Raw genomic sequence first — 25,237 nt, forward strand, 5'->3', positions numbered from 1 at the left:
AGCAGTTAAGGTGTCAGAAGCTCATAACTCAGCTGTACAGTGTACATTACCTACAGCCAGGATATTTCCTGGCTCAACTGAGAGAAGACAGGTCCTAAACAATGGCCTTTTGAACTGTAAATTATTGAGTTAGTATTACATTGACATTCAAAGTCCCAGCAAATCTGTCTTTGCTGTCTATGTTGAATAGTAAATAACAATAATATGGAATATCTTTACAAAAGAGTAAAAAAAACAAATAGTACAAAGAATGGCTATAGCTCTAAAACTGTTGTTTTACACTGAAACACTTGAAACTAGATCATCTACTCAATGTAATCTAATACGCCGGCCTTACAATAAATTCCCTTGTTTGCAAAGTTTATAATATGCAATTTTTTTTTAAAATGTGCCAAGAACTATTGGTTCAAGTAGGTTTAAAGACACCCCTCTGAGTCTTATTAATCCAGAATGCTGCTGGAAGAAAAGTGTTTGAACCAGGACTAAGAGATCTTTACACATCACACCAGTTTTAAAATCTTTAAACTGGCTTCCAAACATCACAGAATAGATTTTTAAAACCCTTCTGATCGTTTGCAAATCTCAGAATGGTTTAGGCCCAGAATACATCTGTGAGAATATAAACCTAGCAGAGCTCTTAGACCCAAAGACTCTGGTCAACAGGTCCAGGCCAGATTCCAGATTAAACATGGAGAAGCAGCATTTAGCTGTTATGCTGCAAACAATTGGAACGAACTGCCAGTGGACATTAAACTTTCACCAAATGTAGACACTTTTAAATCCAGGTTAAAAACATTTTTTTCTCATGCGGGAAATCTGCACGGTAACATTTAACTTATCTTGCTTTTACCCATTTTAATTTATGATTTTATTGTGATTTTTGCTATTTGTTGCTCCCTTTTACTGTTTTTTATGCTTTCTTTGCACCATCTGTAATGATTGTAATGTTTTATGTAAAGCATTTTCAGTTGTCTTGTACATGAAAACTGTGCTATACAAATAAACTTGCCTTGATTGTTTGTATAAAGACTCAAGTAACCTTTAACACCAATTCTCTGGCTCTTGCCTCTTTCATGATACCCATCATTTTCCTGTGTTGTTGTCCTGCCTACATCAAGCTGATGGTGACTAAGCCTTGTTGGTTATACTGTATGAATTGTGCCGTTATCGTCTGGCTATAAGTTATTAGCTCATTTGTCATCTTGCCATTCTGTCTATTTTTCACTATTATTTCACCATAGTGAATGTGCAGTGACTGTTACTATTTGGCAGTTATACATTTCATACAGATAAAAAACATGAGGAGAGTGGATGCACGTGTAGCTTGGGGATCACATGTATGTGTTCAGATATTTGTTGGAAGATGTGCGAGTTAGGTATGAGCTATATATCACACAAACAGTTAGACTTGAATTTTAGATAGACGGTCAAGATGAGTAGTATTGCAGGCCACTGGATGATCAAAAGTACATAGACGGTGCATGATATTGTTGCCAGTGTTTCGGTCTATTTGGATCCCTCTTCTCATTGGGTTTCCCTTCTTGTCAGTTCGGGTCTGACATAACTGCAGGTGCAAAGCCAGCACTGATGTAATTTTTTTTCAGCTCAGTCTTGATTATTTGTTTCTGCCTGTTTTGTAATTTCTTGGCAGCAAATGAACATTCTTTGTACAACGGTGTGAGGATTTTCGACAGTGTTAGTCCTTTCAGAGGGGCCTACATGACTGTGCAGTTTTCTTAAATTTATTGGCATAGTAAAAATGTTGCTAAGTTATGCAGATATGATACATGCTCTTAGGGGTTTTGAAACACAGTATATTTTAGTTCTATGGTTTCAAGAACATGATCCAAGTTGGTGGTGCATGCAGGATTATTTTGTTCCTTTTCTCAGAGGTTGTCGGGATAAAAGGAAATACTGTGCACAAAACCTTTCAGATTTCTAAAAGTGTGCGCATGCACGTCCCATGCCTGTTTCTGTTAATAAATCAGAATTAATTCTAATGGGGCCGCACATGAGGAATCGCCTTGCCACACCTTTATGGTGGCTATAAAAGGTCTGGTAAATATTAAAGGTAAATAATAAATATTCATCATATCGTTTCCATGATTGCTCAGGAGGAGAAAAGAAGGAAGAAGCAGATTTTTGGGGAGACCAAAGTTTGAATCTTGCAGGGGTGAATTGCTTTGGAGAAAAACGTCTGCTAAATGACAGTACTGATGTCGTTAATTTAATAATTCGTTTTAATTTATACAATAAATATGTACAGATACATCTGAGATTGGTACCAGTTTATTTTGTTATAAATAAGATATACACTCAAAGGAAGTCCTGCAGGTGCAGAGGAACACAATCAACGCTATTAAAGAGGTGGCCAAGGAGTTGCAGGAAGTAAAGACCGTCTGGACAGAAATTAGGACAACAATAAAAAAAGCGTTGTGTAAGAATAAATAAATAAAAAAGAAATCCAAACTCGTGTGTTTAATAAGCATCGCATCACTTCTAGACCTCCAGTCTCTAGTCTATTTCCAAGCGGCAACCTCCGCCGGTAAAATGTGAAGCCTATGTGGAAGTGCAAAAATTTGCAGGTCACCTCTCATTGTTTTTGCTTTTTGCATTACAAACTTAGTTAAGAAAGCAGTGGAAGTGATTTGGGTGGTCAGACCATTTATCATTGACTGAGCACAGTGTTTTATCCTTTAACTTATCCTTTAACTAAGAATATTGTCTGGCTGCATTATAGCCTTTTTAACCTTGTGTTTAGTCACCTTGTCACCGTTTTATTTAAAATCAAAGGTCACGTTTGCTTTCATCCCCCACCCACAGTGAAAGCGCTTGCCTCAGGACAAGTCAAGACTAGAAACGGTAAACACAACAGAATAGTTTCATTATTATTTAAGTTTTTGTAATTTATTTTAAATTAAACTGCAGTCATATTGATTGAGATACCATACTAAGGTTATTCTCCCTAAACAGTTTGAAATGTATAATCATTTGTCTTTGCAACATCTCTATTGTTGCCTCATAGTTGTTCTCTCTTGCCACACCTTAATGATTCAGAGTTTGGCAAGCGGGAAGTGTTTTTGATTAGTTATAAGACTTCATTGATGACGTTCATGTCATGCCCCAACCTGTTCAAAAATAGCTATCGTAGGGTGACTGTACAGATTTTTCTCTTCATGTTTCCACGTGACTTATTCCTGTTTTTTATTTTTAAACTCATTCAGAATTAAGATGGAATTGAAAAGTGAGTATGCAACAGATTAAGGTAATTTTGTGTGCTCTAGTGTATATGTGTGTTACAGACAAAATACTTTTTTGCTTTTGTCAAATACTTTAACACAACCCTGAACAGTTCTGTTGTTTTCTGCTGTTCCTTGTCTCTTTTCCCAGCCTGCTGTGGTTCTACAAAACTAATCAGGAGACATTCAAATCCTTAATTAGACTTTACTAGAAATCTTATGAAGTAATTAATAGCCAGTAGATTTTATGTCAACAAATTGTCAAAACTGTGTAAAATGGCAAGGAAAATACAAAAACTTAGCAAACAAGGATATAATGTAAGTGCAGTATAGATAAGCTCTGATGGAAGAGTTTTTGCAAGGCCAGAGCAGGCCTGCAGATTGTTATTGTTTAAAGAAGTATTGTTTTGCATTGACTTCTTAGTTACAAAAATTTGGTATTATATTTCTACTCCTACATTCTTATTCTCAACTACTCTATTGTGAATTTCTGAGTGCCTCAAGACTCAAACAGACATTTTTAGTGTGAGCTCTATATTCCTTCTATGCCAGCAGTTTTTTTTTTTTTTTTTTTTTTTTGTTTGTTTGTTTGTTTGTTTTAGCACTTTATTCCCTTTCCCGTCAACTGAGTTAACAACTTCCTTTTATATCACTCCTCAAGGCTTCAAAAGTAGTTCTTTGCAACCCCTGAAGCTATTTCTGAATCATGGTAAATGAGCTTGTAAATGGACTGTACTATGTGCTGCACACCCTTTCAAATGAAAGTTGGCAGGAGTTTGTTGGATTTTAATCTTAATTACCTGCTTAGAGACTTTATCACTTGACTGCGCTGTGCAACCTGGCTTATATTCTGTGAGTCCCTCTCATGCGTCCAAATTAGCTCTGACCCATTGGAGCATGGACACAGGATCTTTCTGGTGTGTTTGGGGGTCTCGAACTGCCATGTTGGCTGTAGATCTTTGGCTATTGTGCATTGTAGGTGGAAGATTGTGTGGATTGGTATTGTTCGTGCACATCTGACACTTTCTGGATCCGATTTGAATCTGGTAAATTTGAGGTCTGGTCAAAGCCTGGGGCAGTATGTTGTGGTCCTTGAGCCATTTTGCACATTATGTTGCTTGGAAAGACCACTGCATTTAGTGCTTGTTCTACAACAACACAGGGTGCAAGATGTGGCAGCAGAACATTGCATTGACGATAAGTGTTTTCTTTATTAATGTATGCCTGCATATTATCTATCCATGAACACTTTTTCTTCAGTAATCTGTAGTAGTTTTTAACCATATTATATTATACTGGAAAGACTGATGAAGTATAATAATGACAGTAAGAAACTAAATAAAACATGCTAATTTAAGGGCTGTTTGTAGGTAGATTTTAAAACTTTTTGATCCATGCTTGTTGTTTCTTTTCAGTGTGGTTTCTTATGTGCTTGCAGACATAAAACTAATACTGAGGTTCCTGTCTAACTCTGAGTAAGCATATTTCCCTGAATGAATTATTTTTAACTTGATTCAGGTTCATTAATTATCCAGCACTTTTATTCTTTTATTTCTTGCTTGGCGCTCTTTGTTTTAAATGGAAGATTTTCTTGTAAATACATGTTAGTGTACCGCAAACAGTGTCATTTATATATAGCAGCTTGTAAATGCGCTTTTTGTTATGATCCCTAAATGCAGTTAGCATCGCAGCTTGGTGATGTCATGCTGTCCATGAGTGTATCTGCATTGAGTTGTTTAAGGCTTTTCCTGTTGCCTTAGCATGGTTTTCCTGTAAGCCTGACAGAAAGGCCTGTATTTGCTCACCATTTCCAAGTTAGTGTGTGTTATTGATGGGTTTTTGCGCTTGAGTTTGTGCATCTCTGTGCGTGACTGTGTGTGAATTTATGGTCTCTGATTCACAAAAAAAGAGTTACTTCTCATCATCCATATGACCTAATTTCACTGCAAGTGTTTACATATTTTGTGTGTTTAAATATTTGGGTTTAAAGATTTTTTTTAATGCAGATAGAGAAATCTTGCTTGTGTGTTGTTCTCTGCTAAGAGTTTGAATTCCAGCGCTTGGTGAAGTTACGCTTTGATGTGTAATTCAGTGGCTGTCTCATCTTTTGAGTCTGCTAAGGGCTGCATGTGATATAAAACATTTGCACTGCCAGAATTTAATGTTATTTCCCCTGTAGTTTCCATTTTCTAACAGCACACAGATATTTCGAGTCCGTTGCACTGCTGTGAGGATAATAAATACAACAAACGGCCCACTTTGTGTTCAGTTACGGCAGTGCAGCTTGGTTCCAAAAGGAAGATCAGTGGGCTATTTAGAAAAGTCAGGGTGGTGGTGCTTGTTTGTTGAATGCAAGTCATGTAAATTGAAGCCCAGGTGTTGTTCATGGTCTCTTCAGGATTAGCTGGTCTGAAATAGGTACACATCACAAACATTTAGCCTGGTGTGCCTGGCTGACCTTAACCTATTGAAATGAGAAAGATTATACAAAAGCTGTCAGGCTGTTGGTGATTACTCCTCATACAGATCATTGTGATTCATCATAGTATTGCTTTTTTGTTTTTTGAATAAGTTTATGTTGCTGTTATTTTAAAATCATTACTGTAGCTTAAAAAACACATACTGTAAATCTTATGGTCCCCATACACCAAGCTGACAACTCGCAATCCGTAGCATGTGGCCATTGTCGGACTCTGTCATCTGTATATTCAGTGAAAATGTAATTCAAGATTCATCAGTGAATTTTGTCATCAATGTCAGGAATAGAGAAACTGATTAATTGCACTGATGTTACTTCATGTATGGCTGGTATTGTGCAGTAGGCTGTAAAATAACCACTATACCTATATTATAGGTTTAAGTCACGTCTGAAGAAGTCATGAACATATTAGTGGCAGACTGTCATCAAGATGGAAGTTGTGTGACTTGCATAGGCAGCTGTTATGCTACAAAGCAGTTTGTGTGTTGCATATATTTATGCCAGGTAAAATATATGCAGAACTGAAATTTGCTGCTTTAAGTATGACTTATACAACCAGTTTTCTTGTCTAAAACAATTTATTTGTAATTGACAAATATTAAATAACACCCTAAAGCATTCAGCAGTCCAGTAATTACAAAAATTTTCTCTAAAATTTCTGTTCACAGCTGGTTAAAAACTTGGAAAGGTGTTGGAATATTTGGAACATGCATGCATCAAAAGCTGAGCAATACTTCAGCATTGCACAAAGTCTTTCATTAACATGTCAATAAAAATGTTTATTCAAATTTATTCTTGTTTGTCTGTAGCTATTCCCACATAATTATATTGTTTTCAACTTCACAATTAACCTCTCTAGATGTTTTACACATGGATTTCAGTATCCATTTGTACTGACAACACAGATATAGCACAGAAAACACCAAACCTTATGTTGTCTATGATATTCTTAAGAGTTTAATAATATATATATATATATATATATATATATATATATATATATATACATATTAAGCATAATAACAAAACAAAAATCTTTCATGAGAAATTATTGTATTAGAATAATGACATTAGTCCTACATTTTGCTGTTGAAATGTAAACCTTAACACGGAAATGGGAAACAAATGGATGAAATGCAGAAAAGGATGAGACTGACCGTCAACTGATCACAGCTGCATTAATGAATTTGTTACTCTAATGTGAATGACTTTAGAAATGTTTATAAACTATTAAGTAGTTAATGAATTACAACTGGTGTAAAACTATTATTGTGGCTTGATTATTTATTCATGTTAAACCTGAGATGTGTTATGTCACATGCTTCCAGAGGACTCATGCTTTAGCTATCCCTTAAGTAAACATGGCTGAATGTAGGATAGCTTATATATAAAATAAAACTGACATTTCACAAATATATAACAGATTATTGTTATATTCAGCGATCTTGATGGTCATTTCTTAAGTTGAGTTCGGATGAGGCTGTTTTATCTGTTCGTTTTCATCACGTTAGCTCACAAGACATAAAAAGCTCAAAAGGATTGTCCCCTGTGTTGCTATGGAGTCCCAAGCAGCCCTCCTGTAGGCTTGGCTGTAAACATTTCAGGGTTGTTGTACATGGTTTGCTGCAGGTGCCAGCTCCTTCACTGCTTTTTCCTCACTGTTTGAAATCATTTCCAAATTCACTGACAAGTGGAGCTTTAGCCTCTCCTTTTAATCACATCTTCTTAGATTCTGCTAAATTCCAACAATCCACCTTGTATAACAGTGCAGCAGGAATCTCTCTGCAACTAGCTTATATTACTGCTTTTTTTCCTGCTTGACAAAATTCCAAGTGACAATACTGCTAACCTGTTGAGTAAGATGTAGCACAGAAAAAGATCTTGAGCACAATAAACAAGACAGGGGAGATGTAGGTGGAGTGGAGGAGGGGGACAGAAGGGAGTTAAATCAGTCACTCAGCCAAAAACCAGTGCCACGCCCCAGGTGCCAGGGCTAGTAAGAGCAAGCAGCAGGAATGTGAGGGAAATGAATGGGAGTATAAGTCCTGCCATTCACATGGTAAGTGCCTTCATTTTTTCACCTTTAGTCTGCACTGCTTACCATACAAACATATCACAAGGCACAGTGAGGGTATAAGTAGCAAAAATATCTAACATTATGCAGGATTTCTGCTGTGGAACTTTAGAGGTAAATATTTTGGTGTTTAACTGTAAGTGAAAGAAAACTTATTTGGTTTAGTTTAGTTAATATTTATCAAACAGTTGAAATGGCATCAGCAGACCTAATAAAAAACTAACCACATTGTGTCAGTGTGAATGTTTTTGGTCACATTTTAATCTGTAATGATTATCACAGATGAATGGGAAATGAAAGGTTTTCCTCTGTGGTGTTAGAGTGAAATCAAAACATCACGTGGTGTGTGTGTGTGTGTGTGTGAGTCAATACGGTTTATTTCCCAGCTAACAAGGATGACTGCTTCTTTTTTTCTTTTTCATCTGCTCTGGTGTAAAAAGGTCTGCGTTGTCACACACATATATAAAGAACTACACTCTGTCTGCTCAAGAAAAAACAAACATGCAGCAAAATAATTTTTTTTCTGTCTCCTAAAAACGTCACAGGTACTGTGGAAACACTTCTAACAGGCCAGCCAGTGATTCAAGACCACTGCTCTGAGAGGAGAGTGCATATTTTCTGTCTGTGCGGTTGGCAATCTGTTTACAGGAAAGGCTGCTCACTCAGAGCACATGTTGCTGCATGTGCAGTCACTCAGTGAGCCCCAAGAAGACTGTGGAGTTGAAGTGTAAATGCAGAGGTAGAGTTTTTTTTTTCTGGCCATGGTGGGGGGTGTTTGTGTGCATTTATATGTGTCTGTGATTTTGTTTGGAGAACGAAGCAAATAACCAGCACCACCACAGTAGAATCCTCTGTGTATATGTGTGGTTTAGTTTGATTTAGACAATTTTGTGGAGTCAAGTGTTCTTTTTATGGGAACCAGGGATCTTGCATTACTTAAAGCACACTGTAAAGAGACTGGAGGGCTTTGAGAATGAGGAGACATGGGCTGGTTTCAGTATGTCCCAGGTTTGCCTATTGTACACAGGGAGTGGTAACAATGGGAGGGTTAAGTATCTGATATACACACCAAACCCTGGGACTCAGCTGCAAGTAATTAAAGCTGGCAGTTGGCAGAGAAGAGAGTCAGGCGACTGTAATGGCCGCCCCAAGTTCATACCATAATATTTGGATGATGAATCAGGCTGCTAGTAAAAGTGTTGTCATGCTGTTGACCCAAGGCTTTCTTCCCTCCCCATGTCCTGATGGCCCTCAGGCAAACACAGCGAGGAGAGAAAAAGGCTTTGTATAACTCTGTTGTCTGTTTGTAATGAGATCTGCTGTTTATTTGGCATGCCACAGCTTTTCATTCAGTTCATTCTTAACTTGTTTTATTCCATTAGTTTGTTCTTCCATAAGGTATATTCAAAGTCCATAGTTACTATTTTAGGTTAGGGAAACGGACAGTGTTGAGATAGGTCATCTTCCAGTGATGAATGAAGAGTTAGATATTATTTTACTAGACCTTTTGAGACATTAAAAAACTCAATAAAAATGACAGTAGATTTCAGATTTTGTGTTATTTGCAAAGACAAAAATAAGAAATTGGTGGATCTGAATGGATACTAATATCCATCAAACTCATATTAAGGAATGAATCTGGACATTTTCTTTTGAATCGTTGTTTATTATTTGATGTTTTACTTGTAATAGCTTCCATTATCTTATTTTCTTAAAAATATTGTCAAAAGTCTTGCTTCGTCTGACCAAGAGTGCAAAAAATCCCAACATGTTTCATATATAGTGATATAAAGAAAATAAATTAGAAGCACAAGTCTATTTTCAAAGTTATTCATAAGCAAATACAATATTTTCTTTGCTGCATCTGAATACGGTATAGGCAGACAGGTGCATGCAGCCGTTTGTAGGAGCAGACAAAGCTGTGGGAAGTTCGCTAGATTGCCCCAAGTGATGTCATTTGAAGACTGTAAATTTCAAATTGAAAAAATCTCAGGGTGTGCCTTTGGAGTAACAAGAAAGGAGCTGGTCAGACCTTTGTAGTACTCTTCTCATCTGTGTTTGACGGGAGCACCTGGGGCAGTGACAGTCTCTGCTTGCATTACACACCCAAATCTCTGGTCTGTGTTGCTGGTATGTTGCAGTGTAGGTAATGTAGGTGTCAGGCTATGTTAAGCTAGAAGAATGAGTGGAATAAAAAAAGATACTGGTTTTTTAATCTTTTTTTTCCATCAGGTACAAAATCATCAGCACTGCAGCCGAGCAGTTAGAAATTATTGAAGTGCTTTTTTAAAGTGGTGTCTACATACTTCCTCTGAGAAGTAAAGTGTTTTTCTGCTGTCCTGTTGATGTTTTAAGAGAAGTTATGAGCAGTAAAGGGTGGTAATGCAACCAAAGCAGGACTTTTAAACAGGCAAAGCAGACAACCGATTCTGTGCTCGACAACGTCAGCCTTGCTGTGTTAAAACTGTTTAGTCATTTGTTTTTTTAAAGCACAGTTTCAGCTGGCATCATGCAGATTCTACCCCATTGCTTAATCGTTTTCTAGTTTTCACCTTTGCTCAAAATGACACTGCCTCGCTGCGTTCTGTATGTATTTTTTCTTTCCGACTGTGTGTTTTTCAAACTAATGTGTCACCAAACCAGTCCAGAATGTCAAACGCAGTCTAACTCAATTTTTTAACATTGATTTATGATCTGCAGCTTAACCACGCTTCCCCTGATTCCTCATTCTTTTCATTGTTCTATGCAGTTTATTTGATTGTTTATTTTAACAATGTTAAAAGTTTAAATCCAATTCATCACATTTATATTTTTAAAAGAAAGCTTAAGACTTACCTTTTTAGTGAGGCTTTTAATTGAATATTGTATTCATATTTGGTCTTTAACTTTCATCGATTTCTCTCCAGATCTCTCTGTTAAAAGAGGTGTTGTTATTATTTTGTGATTGTGTTTTACCAGTTCATTTAGTTATTACTTTTACAACACATTTATCATTTTTGCAATATTATTGAACTTGTTTTAATATTTAACCCATGTCTTTTATAGTTATTCCCATTCAATTTTCTAGTGTTCTTTTCTCTTTTTTTTTGCTTATTTTTTCTTTCTTTCTTTTTTTTTTTAGTTTGTTTTATTTTTTTTCTTCTTTTTTTTAGCCTAACATCTTTTATTTAAATTCCCAGCATTTTACTTTCCCTAATGCAGTTGGTGAGGGTTAAAACAGGACATGTAGAGAACATAATTTTATTTACATTTACATTACCAGTCAAAAGTTTGGACACACTTTCCCATTAAATCCAATGGGTAAATGCGTACAAATTTTAGTCCAGTATATCCATGTTTTTATATGTATGTGTGAGTATATGTCAAGTACGCGTGTTTATGTGTGACTCTTGGGTTTGTGATCCAGAGGACTAGATGGGTTTTTTGTTGACCGTGTAAAACCCTTTGTGTTGCAATTTATTTTGGATATAAAAAAGTTCTTTTTAAATAAAGTTTGATTGATTTATCATCATAAATAACAATAAGGGCCCTCCATGCCAACAGTTGTTTTTCTTCTTTAGTTAATTCTGCCTGTCATCAAAAATAGTTTGGCAAAGATAGAAATGAAAACATGTTTGGCATCTAAACAGATGAAGGGAAGCATTGTTTTCACTGATGCAGCTCTGTTTGTCAGGAGTTTTCTTGTTTTTTTATCAGATTGATTGTCAACCATGTCACGGGTATGTTTGTAGAATTGCGTAATCGTGGTGCTACGCAATCGTTGTCTGATTACTGCATGATTACTGATGAGTTCAACATGAAGCTTGAGTTTTTGATAAAAGTGGGATTCAGAAGAACATTGTGTCATGGCATTTTCACAGTTCTTCTGCAGGTTATTTATTAAGTCGCCATAATCATGATTATTATTATTGTTTTGTTTTTTTTTTTAAAAAGACATTTTATTAATTTTTTCAACCCATTTATTCTCACAACAGAGTCAGTGAATGACCCTCTACCAAGAGAGCTGCAGTTGCCTTTCTCCACTCAGCAGAGGCCAGAAGTCATGAGTCAAACAAGCGGCGGAGAGGCAGGGCCTCTCCCTTCAGCTCCTTCAGCATCAGGTAGGATTCTGCTTCTCTTACCTGTATTTCTTCTCTGTGAGCAGGACTGATCTTGCCCCACCCCAACAACCACATCAGTTTGTGTCTTTAGGCAAATAAAGACCTGCATGCAGCAGGAAAGCCTGTTAAACGACCAGCCTTTGCTTTCTGATTCTCAAGTATAAGAGGAACAGAGCCCAAGAAGGAAGTTAAAGTCACTGAAGCCATGACAGCTAAACATGTCTGCTGCTTGTACCTGCTTGTTTTTTCTACTATTACATATGTTTGTTGCTGTTTCTTGCAGCAACAAGTGGATATAACCTACACTTTGTTCAGGCATTATTTTACTAGTGGAATTTTCCACTTTAATTATTGTTGAGGATCCAGAATAGTGGGTTTAATATGAATTAATAGTGTGACGGTTAGATCATGTTATGAGACGCTGACAAAGATAGTTTTGCATATTTACTCTTGCAATGCAAGCAGAACCTAGTTTCACCTTTTCTTTTCTTTTTCTTTTTGTTTTTGTGATAATTAAAAGGCTTTGAGCGGCTGTGATCCCCTAATTGACTATTTTGCAGTCCCAAGGTGGAGTTCACAGAAGAAAATCATTGTAGATAATAATAAGAAATAACAAACACTCAACACTATAACTAAGAATTTTTTAAGTGTTCATCACTGTGTTTGCTGTGTGGGTTTTGCAGACTTTTTAAAAATATTTACTGAACACCTGCACCTCCTGGTTTTATGATCACATTAAACATGGAAAAGATGAAAACAAAATGAGTGCAATATGCATACACAACAAAGGACATACAGGTCTGAAGCATATTTAAAATTCATAAAAATCAACCCAGTAATTTTTTGTTTTTTCATTTTGTGATGTCTACATACTTCTGTTTATCTGCTGTCCCATGGACATTTCAAACAGTTCTAAAACGTTCTAAACAGTAAAAGGTGGTAATGTAACCGAAGCAGGGCTATCAAATAAGCAAAGCAGACAACTGATTCTGTGCTCAACATCTTCAGCCTTGCTGTGTTGAAAACTGTTTAGTCATTTGAATCTTTAAAGCACAGTTTCAGCGGGAATCATGCAGATTCTACCTCATGGCTTAATCCTAAACCCCCAACGTGATTTTCTGTGCCTCTGCTTGCAATGCAAGAAAACCAAACAAATCAATAACTGAAATTTATATTTAACACATATCATTTACACTGCTTTTCCTCAGTTACTCAGGGAGGCAACTACTTTAGGTATTTGTCTATGGTTTACGGTTTCTATTATATTCTTTTAGCTTGTGACAGTATAAATATTTGAGTTTTCACTTTTGCTCCAAATGGCATCACCTCTTTGTATTCTGTATGTCTTTTTTCTTTCCATCTGCGTGTTTTGCAAACTAATGTGTCACCAAACCAGTCCAGAATGTCAACAGCAGTCTAACTCATTTTTTGCGATCTGCAGCTTAACCACACTTTCCCCCACTCCTCATCATGTTCGTTTTAACTATTTGGATGCTTGAAATCGCAGCACATGTCAGCATGCTGAAACTTTTTTTTAGTTGTTGTTTTTTGTGGTGGGTTGTGGGGACAATATAAATCAGTTTATATTTTTTTTCTTCTTTTTAAATTCTGAATACATTTTTGCTGTTCAGCTCCTATAGCTCATTCGCTGTCTCATTTTTATATTCCAGGAAGTTCCCTCTGAAGCAGGGAGTGTCTGCATATAAAATGGTCTGCAGTTCTCTGCTTCATAGGTCAGAAGCTTGTTTTTTTTTTTGTCTATGTGGCTACGCTCAGTCCCAAAAATTTATTTTGCAGGGAAAACAAAAAGACTCATAATGTGCATACAATTCTGTTCTCTCAATTTGAACATGTTTGCAAATTTTAGATCAAGTACAAAGTGCTAGCAATAAGCAATCATACAAATTGAAAATAAAAACTTAATCTTGGTTTTAGCCACATGTCTGCAGTGCTTCATAAACTGCACACATACACATTCTCAGATATTATCACCACTACAGACATTCACATAAAAGACCCAGTGAGATGGGGGAAATTTCATTTAGATGAACTAAAGAGAAATATTAAACAAACAAAACAAAACAAAAAAAAACAAAAAAAACATGAACAGTCATGAACAATTATGCTGCTTAAATGGGGCTGCTAGCGAGCACTGGTTGAGATGCCTGTATTCACTGTCTAATTATTTACACTGTAGATGCCATGTCCTCTTCTCTGACCATGGAAGGGCTTCGCAGTGCTTTTTCCACCTCTTCCAGCTCCACCATGCGTTCCAGCACTCCGGCCAGTGACCAGAAACAAGCTCACAACAGAAATGTTGATCCCGAAGATGCCAGAAGTAGCAGAGTGGTACCAGAGATTGTTGGAGCAGAAGGTGGGAGCGGGAATGGCAGCAGTGTCGTGAATGGTCGAAGCAGCAGTGAACTGGGAGGAGGGAGAGGTACTACATCCCAGGATGCCCCATCACATCATCAGATGACTCCATCTAAGCGCCGCACCATTCTCAACATCTCTCCACCTCCACAAGACTTGTTTGATGACAGCCGCATGTCCTGCCAGGATGAAGCACCCCTGGACTCAGAGCAGAGTAACAACATCTGGATGGATGACTCTTTGTCTAACTTTAGTATGATGAGTACTTCCTCTTACAATGACAACACAGAGGTCCCACGGAAGTCCCGCAAACGTACCCCTCGCCAGAAGCCTGGTCCTAAGGTTGTGCTTGCAGCGGAAGCCGGCATAGATGTGTTTGATGCAGACAGTGCCAAAGGTCCACATTTTGTCCTGTCACAGCTTGGCCCTGACAGCAAGACAGGAACAAAAGGAAGGTTTGTAGTTAAATCAAAATACTTAAACTGAAATTGACCCATTATACAATAATGCACTTCACAAGGTTGTCAGAAGAACTATTTATGAACATTCGGCAAAAGAAGACAAGGAAATCATCTGCATTTCATATTGTTCTTCACTTATTTGGGTTGTTTATTTAGACATCACCAAACAGTTATTTTTAATCTATTTAATATATTCCTGTTGAGAGTTACATCACAAAGGTCTTCAGTGAGGGTACGCAAGTCTTTCTTATATCCTACTATTGTTTGAAAGACCTTTCTACATCATTGCATACAAAACTCATCCTGACTGTAATAGGAGGTATTACCTGGAAATGACACAGTGACGCTCACCAACTGATGGAAATCTTTATCAAACTACTCTGGCCCCCCAAATTTCCCACCACACTTTGACTGAAGGAGAGCGGTTAGATCAGAGGGGAGGGAGGGGCAGGATACTGAAGTACAAACAATGGTCAGCCACAGTGAATCACAGAGCCTCGCTCAAAGACCTAGGATAAGCAGAGCAGATTAAATAAACAGATAACTCTGAACATTTTAAGAGCTGGGGATAGAATATGCTTGGCTGATGGAGGGCCTCTTAACTCTGCATTGCTCAGAGCTCCATGGTAACTACAGCACATTTTCATTGTTTTGGCAATGTGAGCGATTTACTGCAGCAAGCCCCAGACAAGCCCCAGCTTTTCAATCAAATTTAAAAAGAAAATCTTTATATATATACATAGATAGATAGATAGATAGATAGATGTAAAGATTTTTAATATTGAAAGGGTTATGTTGTCTTTTGCCTTTCATTGGTAAGGTTTTGCCACAAGATAGCAGCTTTGTTACATATACAGTTGTAAAACTTTGGAATTGGAGGTGATCTGTTCTGTCAAATTTATGTTTGTTGTAGCTCCAATGAAGTCCAGACACCTAGTCAAAAAGGAGGAACTCTTTCAATGCATTTCCCACAGAAGTGTGATGGGAAGGAGCTGAAGATCCTCGTCCAGCCTGAAACTCAGCATCGAGCCCGCTATCTGACGGAAGGTAGCAGGGGGTCAGTGAAGGATCGCACCCAGCAGGGCTTTCCTACTATAAAGGTAACTTAAAAGACCTGGACAGTGTTGTTATGATAAAGTAAATAAATTGTTTGCCCCCCATCCTAATTTCTTTTGCATGTTTGTCGTACTTAAATGTTTCAGATCATTAAATTTAAATATTAGTCAAAAACACAAGTAAACACAAAATGCAGTTTTTAAATTAAGGTTTTTATCATTAAGGGAAAAAAATCCAAACCTACAAGGCCCTGTGTGACAAAGTGATTGCCCCCGAAACCTAATAACTGACTGGGCCATCCTTAGCAGCAACAAGGAGGAATTTTGGCCTACTCATCTTTGCAAAATTTTTGTAGTTCAGCCACATTGGAGGGTTTTTGAGCATGAATTGCCTTTTTAAGGTTTTGCCACAGCATCTCAATAGGACTCAGGTCAGGACTTTGACTAGGCCCCTTAAAAGTCTTCATTTTGTTTTTCTTCAGCTGGTGTGTTTTTGATCATTGCCCTGATGCAGAACCCAAGTTCGTTTCAACTTGAAGTCAAGAACAGATGGCAGGACATTCTCCTTCAGGATTGTTTGGTAGACAGCAGAACTCATGGTTCCATTTATCACAGCAAGTCTTCCAGGTTAGGCAGCAACAAAAGAGCCCCAGATCATCACACTACCACCACCATATTTTACTGTTGTTTTTTTTTCTGAAATGCAGTCACTTTTACTCCAGGTGTAATGGGACACACACCTTCCAGAAATTCCAACTTTTGTCTTGTCAATCCACAGAGTATTTTCCCACAAGTCTTGGGGATCATCAAGCAAAAAAAGCATCAGGCAAAATTGAGACGAGCCTCAATGTTCTTTTTGCTCAGCAGTGGTTGTCATATTGGAATTCTGCATTGCAGGCCATTTTTGCCCAGTCTCTTTCTTATGGTGGAGTCATGAACACCGACCTTAGCTGAGGCAAGTGAGGCCTGCAGTTCTTTGGATGTTGTTGTGGGGTCTTTTGTGACCTCTTGGCTGAGCCGATGCTGCGCTCTTAGGGTAATTTTTTACACAGGGCCATGTAGGTTTGGATTTTTTCTCCCTTAATAATAAAAACCATTTAAAAACTGCATTTTGTATTTACTTGTGTTGTCTTTGACTAATATTTACATTTTTTGATGATCCGAAACATGCAAGAAGATAAGAAATAAGGAGGGGGCAAACACTTTTTCACACCACTGTACATTTACTTTAAGACTACATTAATAATTGGGCTGTTGCCATAGACTCTAAGTAAGCTATTAAAAAACACTGCAAAACTCCCGTCTTGCCTTTGAATGTTTATTTGGCCAGCTTGTTGACTATGCCAGCTTAGCAGGTGATTTACACCTAGACAAAGCATTCTGAATCAGCTTAATCTGTTAATAACTTGGTTATACTGTGTGCACTTTGAAAGAAAAAGAGGAGATTAAAAAATAATAATAATACTAAAGTTTTCATACATAAATTTGGTTTTGTGTCTAAAAGCAGTAATATCTGATCAAATGCCCCCCCTCTCCCACCTCACCCCTTGCACCACAGCTGGAGGGTGTGAATGAACCAGTGGTTTTGCAGGTGTTTGTAAGTAACGATGCTGGGCGTGTGAAACCTCACGGATTCTACCAAGCTTGCAGGGTAACGGGTCGTAACACCACAGCATGCAAAGAGGTGGATATTGATGGCACAACCGTGATTGAGGTGTCCCTTGATCCAAGCACCAACATGACACTAGCGTATGTACATTTCTTGAGATTTAATTTGCTTGTTTTTGTGAAAAGTATCTAATAAGTATTAGTAATCTAATTACGGCTAACATTTTTGCATGTTCAACCACAAAGGCCCCTTTCTGATAGCAAATGTTGCCTCTATATTTTTCACAAATTTCAAAACAGTTGCTCAATTCAGCTATTCCATAATAGGTTGAACTTTAAGGTGCATTAATACTTAGCTTATCCTAAGATATTGAGTCTTGTGAAGAGGTTCCAGTTTAGTAAATACTGTCAAGTTTATTATTGAATTTACAAGTTGAAAGGAGTCCAAGCAAGTCCAATTTCATATTCTCTCCCTATTCAGGGTTGACTGTGTTGGAATCTTGAAGCTCCGCAATGCTGATGTCGAGGCCCGTATTGGTGTGGCTGGATCTAAGAAGAAGAGCACACGAGCTCGACTGGTGTTTCGGGTCAACATCCCCAATTCAGATGGATCAGTGATCACATTACAGACTCCCTCGTCTCCAATCCTGTGTAGTAAGTTAGTCTCCTTGTTTCTCTGTAAAAATACAATCACATGAACTAAACTAAGGCGTTCAAGTAAATTGAAAATCCGTAAATTTGAGATATTTTTCTACAATCTATACTACCAGTCAAAAGTTTGGACCCATTTACCCATCTGATTTAATGGGAAAGTGTGTCCAAACTTTTGACTGGTACTGTTTCTAGACTGTAGAAAAACCTAAAGCATAAAATTAAACTAGCTGTAACACAATTTTATTGTTGGTATGAGGGAGAACAGACAGTTTACAAAAAAACTACTCACTTTAATTACCATTGCTAAGTTTTTCAGATCATGTTTCTTAATTTCAGTATAATCAGGTCAGTGTTGGGAGGCACTGCTGAAAATCCCATTAGATGAATTTATTCAATAATACCTACAAAATGAGGGTGTGGTTGGTTTCACAAACAGGAAAGACGGTTAGGGCTATACGAAAATACACGTGTATGTGAATTTGGGACGACCACTTTGAGAGTAGCATTGGAGAAAGAGACGGAAAGGATGAAACAATAGAGGTGTTTGGACGTCTATTGTTTACACAGAGCCAGTATGCAATCCAGGGAAATGTCTTTCCACAAAACAAGAAAAAATAGTAATTCCTCTTGGCATGCATGCATTTGTCTCTGTCTGTGTGTGCTTGCATTAAAGACACAGTAGTGAGGTGAGGTGCTTCGACATATGACATGCCTCATTTGACCATTTTAAGGGCCTGAAAGAAACAACTATTCTTGTCCCTTCAAAAGAGAAAAGAATAAAAGATGTAAAGATGTGTTTTATTGACATGTGGCTGTGTTTGTGAAAATCTCTAATAAATAAATTAATTAATTAATTTAAAAAATTAAAAAGATCCTAGCGGTGCTGTGTTGTGCCAAACAAAATTGCTTTACCAAGAAGAGCTTTATGTAGGATTTGAATCAGTCTCTGAAGCCTCCCTTTAAAACTGTCCATAATGGATTAGTCCACACCGACACCAGTCATTCCATCTAAGTTATTTATTCTGTTGGTAGCCTACGATGGACAGCAACAGGAGGATAAAGGGCAAAGTCATGTCTTTCTCCAAGATAGGAAACTCAGGCTACCAAAAAGAAAAGAAATGAAGGGCAGGGAGAGAAGCATCTGCTTCTTCATTTCTTTGAGAAGAGAGATGAACAACACACCTGGACAAACACAGTCTGAGCTGAAATCAGGAGCACATTAGGATTCACTTAGAGATAAAACAGATGAATTAGTATCGGATAAGACACAATGCCAAAGTTTCCTCTAATCATTCGGCTGAGATGTGACGGTAAAAATAGTTCGGCTTTGTATCAATATTTTATCCCTTTTCCAGTCATCAATCATGACATATCAATGGATTCCTTTAAATCTCAAGGTCGTAAAGGTACCAGTGTCATCGTTTTATCTTGGGTTAAAATTAAAACTAGAAAATAAAGTTTTCAGGTAGTACCATCCACAAGAAAAGTGTTCAGCCTGCATGTTATTAGACACAGTGTAGAAGAAGTTCGCAGTCAGACACCAGGTTCAGTACAAAATATGACTCAGTGGACACTTACTGGAGAATAAATTCCAACATATTAGTTGAAACACATTTTAAACTATTACTAATAGTCGAATTTTTCTACAAATATAAATAAATATGACTAAAGTCTGACTGTTTGACTTTTATTTTATTATGCTGGTTTTTCAATGTAAACCTCCAAATTCATGTTAGAGATCAACATGACATTACCTGACTGCATTTACCACAACAATCTGATATTCAGTTGGAAGCTTTTTCTAACTTGAATCTATATCAGTTCATATATTGGATTAGATTGTAAATTGTTTGATTTGAAATGCTCAGAAAGGAGGATATTTTATTTCTCAAAGTCTGTTACAACCATATTAAATATTATTTATATTATATAGTGTTTCAGTTTCAGCAGCAGTTTTTGGAAGCAGCAGTTACAGTCAGGTAAGCAAAGGAAGGTAGATTAAACATAACATTGCTCATTTTATAAATGCAGCAGGTCTTTATGATAAAAAGTGGGATCGGTTTATGCCCCAGTATAGTTCTATAGCTCACAACGCCCCTCACCCTGAATAATGTCAAACCATCAAACCACCGTGGCATTCACTAAGTGTAATTGATGCTATGAGTATATTATTAATTATTATTTATTACAGTTACACTCACAGAAAAACACAACAATGTTTAAAAATAATCCCTAAAATTTAACACCTAAAATTTTTGACTGATACATTTTGGCTTAAAAATGGACAAGACATTTTGTACATGTGATATGATGATAGAAAACTATATTTTGGCTGTAATTCACGCTGGAATGTGGTTGAAATATTCTGGTGGCCAAGTTTCACCTGCCAGAATTGTAGCTCTTTATGTCTGGACCCCATGTGTCCTCATGTTTGTTACTGCTGTTACTTAGAGGCCTAAACCACTGAATGCATGTAATACAAGTTTAAAAAAAACACTTTGCAATGATCTGCTCTTTAAAAAGAAAAAAGGAATTGATTCATCAAAAAGTAACTGAGTAGTAGCCTCTTAAAACCACCTCTCATTGACAGAGGCTACAGGTTAAAATGTGCCTTTTTAAATTTAATCAAGACTTATCAGTACTGTTTGAATCCTCTTTATTTCCAGCCCAGCCCGCAGGAGCACCTGAAATACTCAAGAAGTCACTACACAGCTGTTCCGTGAGGGGTGGAGAAGATGTCTTCATCATTGGCAAAAACTTTCTGAAAGACACCAAAGTGATCTTTCATGAGAATACTTCTGGTGGGAAATCAACGTTTTAAACATGTTTTAACAATTTAGGGTCACCCATTTTTAATAAGTTGTGTTCTCAGTCAAAACGCTACATGTGTTCTCTGTTCCAGATGAGAAATCGTGGAAAGCAGAAGCTGAAATTGACATGGAGCTTTTTCACCAGGTGAAATGTAGCTTATTGTTCTACGTGATTAATGGTAACTTCCAATGAGAGGAGTAGACAGACGCAGCCATTTCAGTTTTGAATGGAGCTTTAGATGTAATCATCTTAAATGGCTGCTGGTTGAAAGGTTTGAGTAGTTTCATTGTGTTCTGACCTAATTACACTCAATCTCAGAGAGTGTGTTGAGTGTGTCTCAATCCAACCTTTACTCTTCAAATGGTCTGAAATAAGTGAAGCAGTGGATCTGTAGCTTACATTTTTGCTTATTTTATTGAACTGTGAAGTTGTCTTTCAGTGCCCACTTGGTGTGCATGATGTATAAATGAGTGTTTTTTATTGCTCTAAATTTGACCTGCTGGGAATCTCAGTGTATGGGTGACTTTACCTTTCTTCTTTTTTAAATTCTTACCACCATAAGCAATAAATATTGGAAAACCTAAATATTTAGGGGTATTCACATTGAATAGAATGTATGCAGTTTCATACTTAAGCTTAAGCTTAAGACCTCATTTTGCAGTCACAGTAATGAGCACCAGTCTTTTTTTTTGTTTCTGTTTAATTTCTGAACGACTCATTGCTCTGACTTGCACTTTTTCTCGTTAGTTTAGTTTGAATTTCTGTTGAATGTCTTGTGGTTTGTTGACTTCATTTATTTGCATGCTCTTTCCCAAGAATCACCTGATAGTGAAGGTGCCTCCATACCAGAACCAAGCCATCACCTCTCCAGTGTGTGTGGGAATCTATGTGGTGACGAATGCTGGGAGGTCCCATGATGTTCAGCCATTTTCTTACACTCCAGATCCAGGTTTGTTTGAGTTCTGTTCTGTTTCAGTTGATGGAAAGATCAGCGTGAAAATAAAATCAAGGCTCTTGTTAGTTGATATGTTCCCTCAGATTTTTAGGTCTGCAGAGGACCTTTTGAATTTACTGACAGGCACAACAGGGCACTGAAACACCTTTATAGTAGTTAACTATACCCAAACAGCCTATTTTAGATTTTTTTTAATAGTACAGAAATAACAGCTTCATTACTGTTGTGGAACTTTTCACTAAAAATGTCACTGTTAGTCAAATACTACCACCTGCAGTTCAGTTCTTCCAGGCTACTGGAGGATCCCAACAGAACAGGAAATCCACATAAAGAACTGTCAATCATCAGCTTTTTTTTTTTTTTTTTTTTTTTTTTTTCATTTCAAAGTTGTTCGGGTCCTCTGAGTGAAACACTAAAAGCTATGACTGATGTCATTTTACAGTCCTTTGTACAACATTTAGCAACTCTCTTAACAGCGTGGACATCACACTAAAGAATTACATTTGTTTGTGAACTCTCTTGCAGTGGAAAATGATGTTCCTGTGAAGAAAGAGTTGCCCTCTCCAGTGAAGACTTGTTCTTTTGATGAGCCAATTAAAGGTTTTATTTTGTTAATATTCTGTTAGCCTCCCATTTGAAAAGCTGTTTATCATCTTTAGGCCTGTCACGATAACAAATTTTGCTGTGCAATAAATTTTCTCAGAAATTATCGCGATAAATGATAATATTGCGCAAAGCAATAATATTGTCATTTTGAGACCATTTTCAACTAATATAATGACAATGCCATAATAATACAGTACACCCTTTCAAAGATCAATAAACTTTGATTTTTAAAGAACATTTTACACTGGAACTGGAAGAAATTTTAAATAACAAAACAAAAACAATAAATAGAATAGACTCTGTCTCATTAACCATGAATGAAAACCAAACACAAAAAGTATGATGGATAAAAAAAGTCTGTTCTGTAAACAAAATTGCCTTTAAAAATATATATATATTTAAAAAAAAATATTAAACATGAGGCTCAGACAAGGAAAACTGGCAAAACTGCCAGTTATTATCATTGTATTAGAAAAAAAAAAAAAAAAAAAAAAAAAAAAAAAATATATATATATATATATATATATAAATTATCGCGGCCTACAAACTTATCGCGCTCATTTTTTCTTACCGTGCAATTAATTCACTTATTGCTTATCGCAACAGGCCTAATCGTCTTTATATCCTGAGCCCAATGGAGTGCCTGAAAATGTGAATATAACTTATGTCTCGATTGCTCTTTCTCCTACATATGAAGATGATGTCTTGATGCCCTCTATACTGCCCTTAGTGAAGAGAGAAGATGTCACTCCAATGGAGGTGACAAGCAACCTTCAGTCATCTGCAGTATTTAAGGTGAATTCTCATCTGCCTCATTAATGAAGTGAAAACACAGTGAAAACTATTTAACTTTGTTAACTGCATCTGTGTTCAGTAGAAATAATACTCACCTTATACTTTAACATGGAATATGATGCATTGCTTAAAAGTTAAATGAAGTCCATCTTTTGTTTTCTGTTTCATGTGTCTCGAGCAGACAGGTGACCTGTGTGCAACCCAGCAAAACTCGGATAGGACAGTGGCACATCTTGATAAAAACAGAGCATTCAACAGTAACCTGCCTCAGCCTGCAGGTGATCCTGACAAAGGTCAGGCTGCTGCTTTCACCAACACAGAGCCTTTAAGCACCATCCAGAAACAGGACATTGCTGCCAGCAACTCCTTCTCCTTACCTGCAGATTCCTTGCTCCCACAAGGATCACAGCAGTTCCTCTTAGACCCCAGAGATGGTCTTGGGCAAGAAAGGCCAGTTAGTAATTCTGGAGGGGTTGGGAGGCTGTGTGGGGAACCTGCACCCCAGCAGCAGCAGCTACCACTTTTTCCTCCAGATGAAGTGGCCCAGCTAGAGGAGGCAGTGAGGCAACTTAAAGCTAAAGGATTCTGTAACTTACCACTTCAATCTGACAACTCCATAACCAAACAACAGCGGCAACATATCCAGCACCAACAACAAATCCAAAATCAGCAAATCCAGCAGCAACAACAGAAACAAATCCAGCAGCAACACCTTCAACAGCAGCAGGTGTTGGAGAATTTGCAGCAGCAGCTTTTTCAGTCTCAGATTCAGATACAGTGTAGCATGTTTCAGGATACTTCCCAAGGGAAGAATGTACAGCGCCAAGGTTCACCACAAGGGGTTGTGACAAACCAAGCATCACTGTTCCAACTGGATCAACAGCAGCAGCATAATCATCAGCAGCAGCAGCAACAAGCAGCTCTGTTCCAGCAGGCAAATGAACTTTGTTCTATGCAGACCAACTTCCTCCAACAGACCCCCACTCATTCTTCACCACCCATATTCCAGAATCCAAGCACTTTGGCTGAATCACAAGATCCACAGGGGGCTCTGTTTCAGAAAGCCTCCCAGGAGCAGGTCCAGGCTGCTCTTTTCCAAAACACCATGACAGTGCTACAGTCTCCAGAGCAACAACCTTCAACCCCTGGACTTTTCCTCCCCCAAACATCCCTGCCTGCTCAGCTTTCAACCAGTAGTTCTCAACAACAACAGCAACAACAGCTGGCTTTCCTTAGTGCTCTGCAATCATCCTCTCCAGACCAGCGATCAGTGTTTCAGACCCAAGCACAGATGTCCCCTATCCAGCAAAGAAGTCCCATGGAGCAACAACAACCCTCCCAGCCTCAGTCCCACACACAGCCAGTCCAACAAGCATCCCTGTTCCAGACAATGTCCCCACATTCATCTCCTAACACACTCTCTCCAGGCCAACATCAGCAACAGCAGCCTGGCCTGCTGTTTTGTAGCAATGCCCTGTCTCCACAACCCCAAGCCTCCACCCTCCTGTTCACTTCCCAAGGCCAGATGCCTCCCCTGACCAGCAGTGGTCTAGTTTCACCAGAGCCCCAAAACTCCTCTATTCCCTTTTCCCAAGCCCGTGTGGTTACAGTAAACCAGCAGAGTCAGCCTGAACCCATGGCTTTAGGGAATCCCACTCATCCACAGCAGCAAGTCATGTTCCAGGAGCAGCAACCCATGCAGCTGGGTGGAAGCACCAACAATCGACAGGAGCAGCCCGTGGGTCTCTTCATGCCTCAGCCCAATATGGCCTCTCTGCAGGGAGGACTAGCTGCGCAGGAGCTTGCACAGTCAGCTATGTTTGCCTCACAGAATGGTGTGGCAAACCTTCAGACAACCACCTCCTCCTCAGTCCAACAGCCAGAAACTCTGTTTCAAAGCGCTGTGAGTGGAAGTATCAACCGGCCCAACCCACCTCAGCAACCTGGCCTGTTCATTTTTGGTATTCAGAATGGTAAGGAATTTATGATCCAGGTACCCACTTGCTGAAATGATGACAGAGCAAAAG

General features: G+C 37.9%; 1 protein-coding gene across 2 annotated transcripts in view; it reads left to right on the plus strand.

Moving 5' to 3' along the window:
• The window catches only part of nfat5b (nuclear factor of activated T cells 5b), a 41,203-nt gene that overhangs the window by 10,849 nt on the left and 5,117 nt on the right, over positions 1-25,237 (plus strand). The window contains exons 1-12 of one of the 2 annotated variants that reach the window (XM_041984672.1): positions 11,791-11,892; positions 13,563-13,625; positions 14,090-14,720; positions 15,640-15,826; positions 17,340-17,530; positions 17,871-18,043; positions 20,710-20,844; positions 20,946-20,998; positions 21,671-21,803; positions 22,335-22,409; positions 23,113-23,210; positions 23,392-25,183. In XM_041984672.1, the coding sequence (XP_041840606.1) occupies positions 14,095-14,720; positions 15,640-15,826; positions 17,340-17,530; positions 17,871-18,043; positions 20,710-20,844; positions 20,946-20,998; positions 21,671-21,803; positions 22,335-22,409; positions 23,113-23,210; positions 23,392-25,183 (3,463 nt within the window). In that variant the 5' untranslated portion in view covers positions 11,791-11,892; positions 13,563-13,625; positions 14,090-14,094. Of the gene's footprint in view, positions 1-11,766; positions 11,893-13,562; positions 13,626-14,089; positions 14,721-15,639; positions 15,827-17,339; positions 17,531-17,870; positions 18,044-20,709; positions 20,845-20,945; positions 20,999-21,670; positions 21,804-22,334; positions 22,410-23,112; positions 23,211-23,391; positions 25,184-25,237 lie in introns of those variants that run through there. The other variant, XM_041984665.1, reaches the window with a different exon arrangement.

This window comes from Melanotaenia boesemani, chromosome 1, assembly GCF_017639745.1.
Source record: "Melanotaenia boesemani isolate fMelBoe1 chromosome 1, fMelBoe1.pri, whole genome shotgun sequence".
NCBI lineage: Eukaryota > Metazoa > Chordata > Actinopteri > Atheriniformes > Melanotaeniidae > Melanotaenia > Melanotaenia boesemani.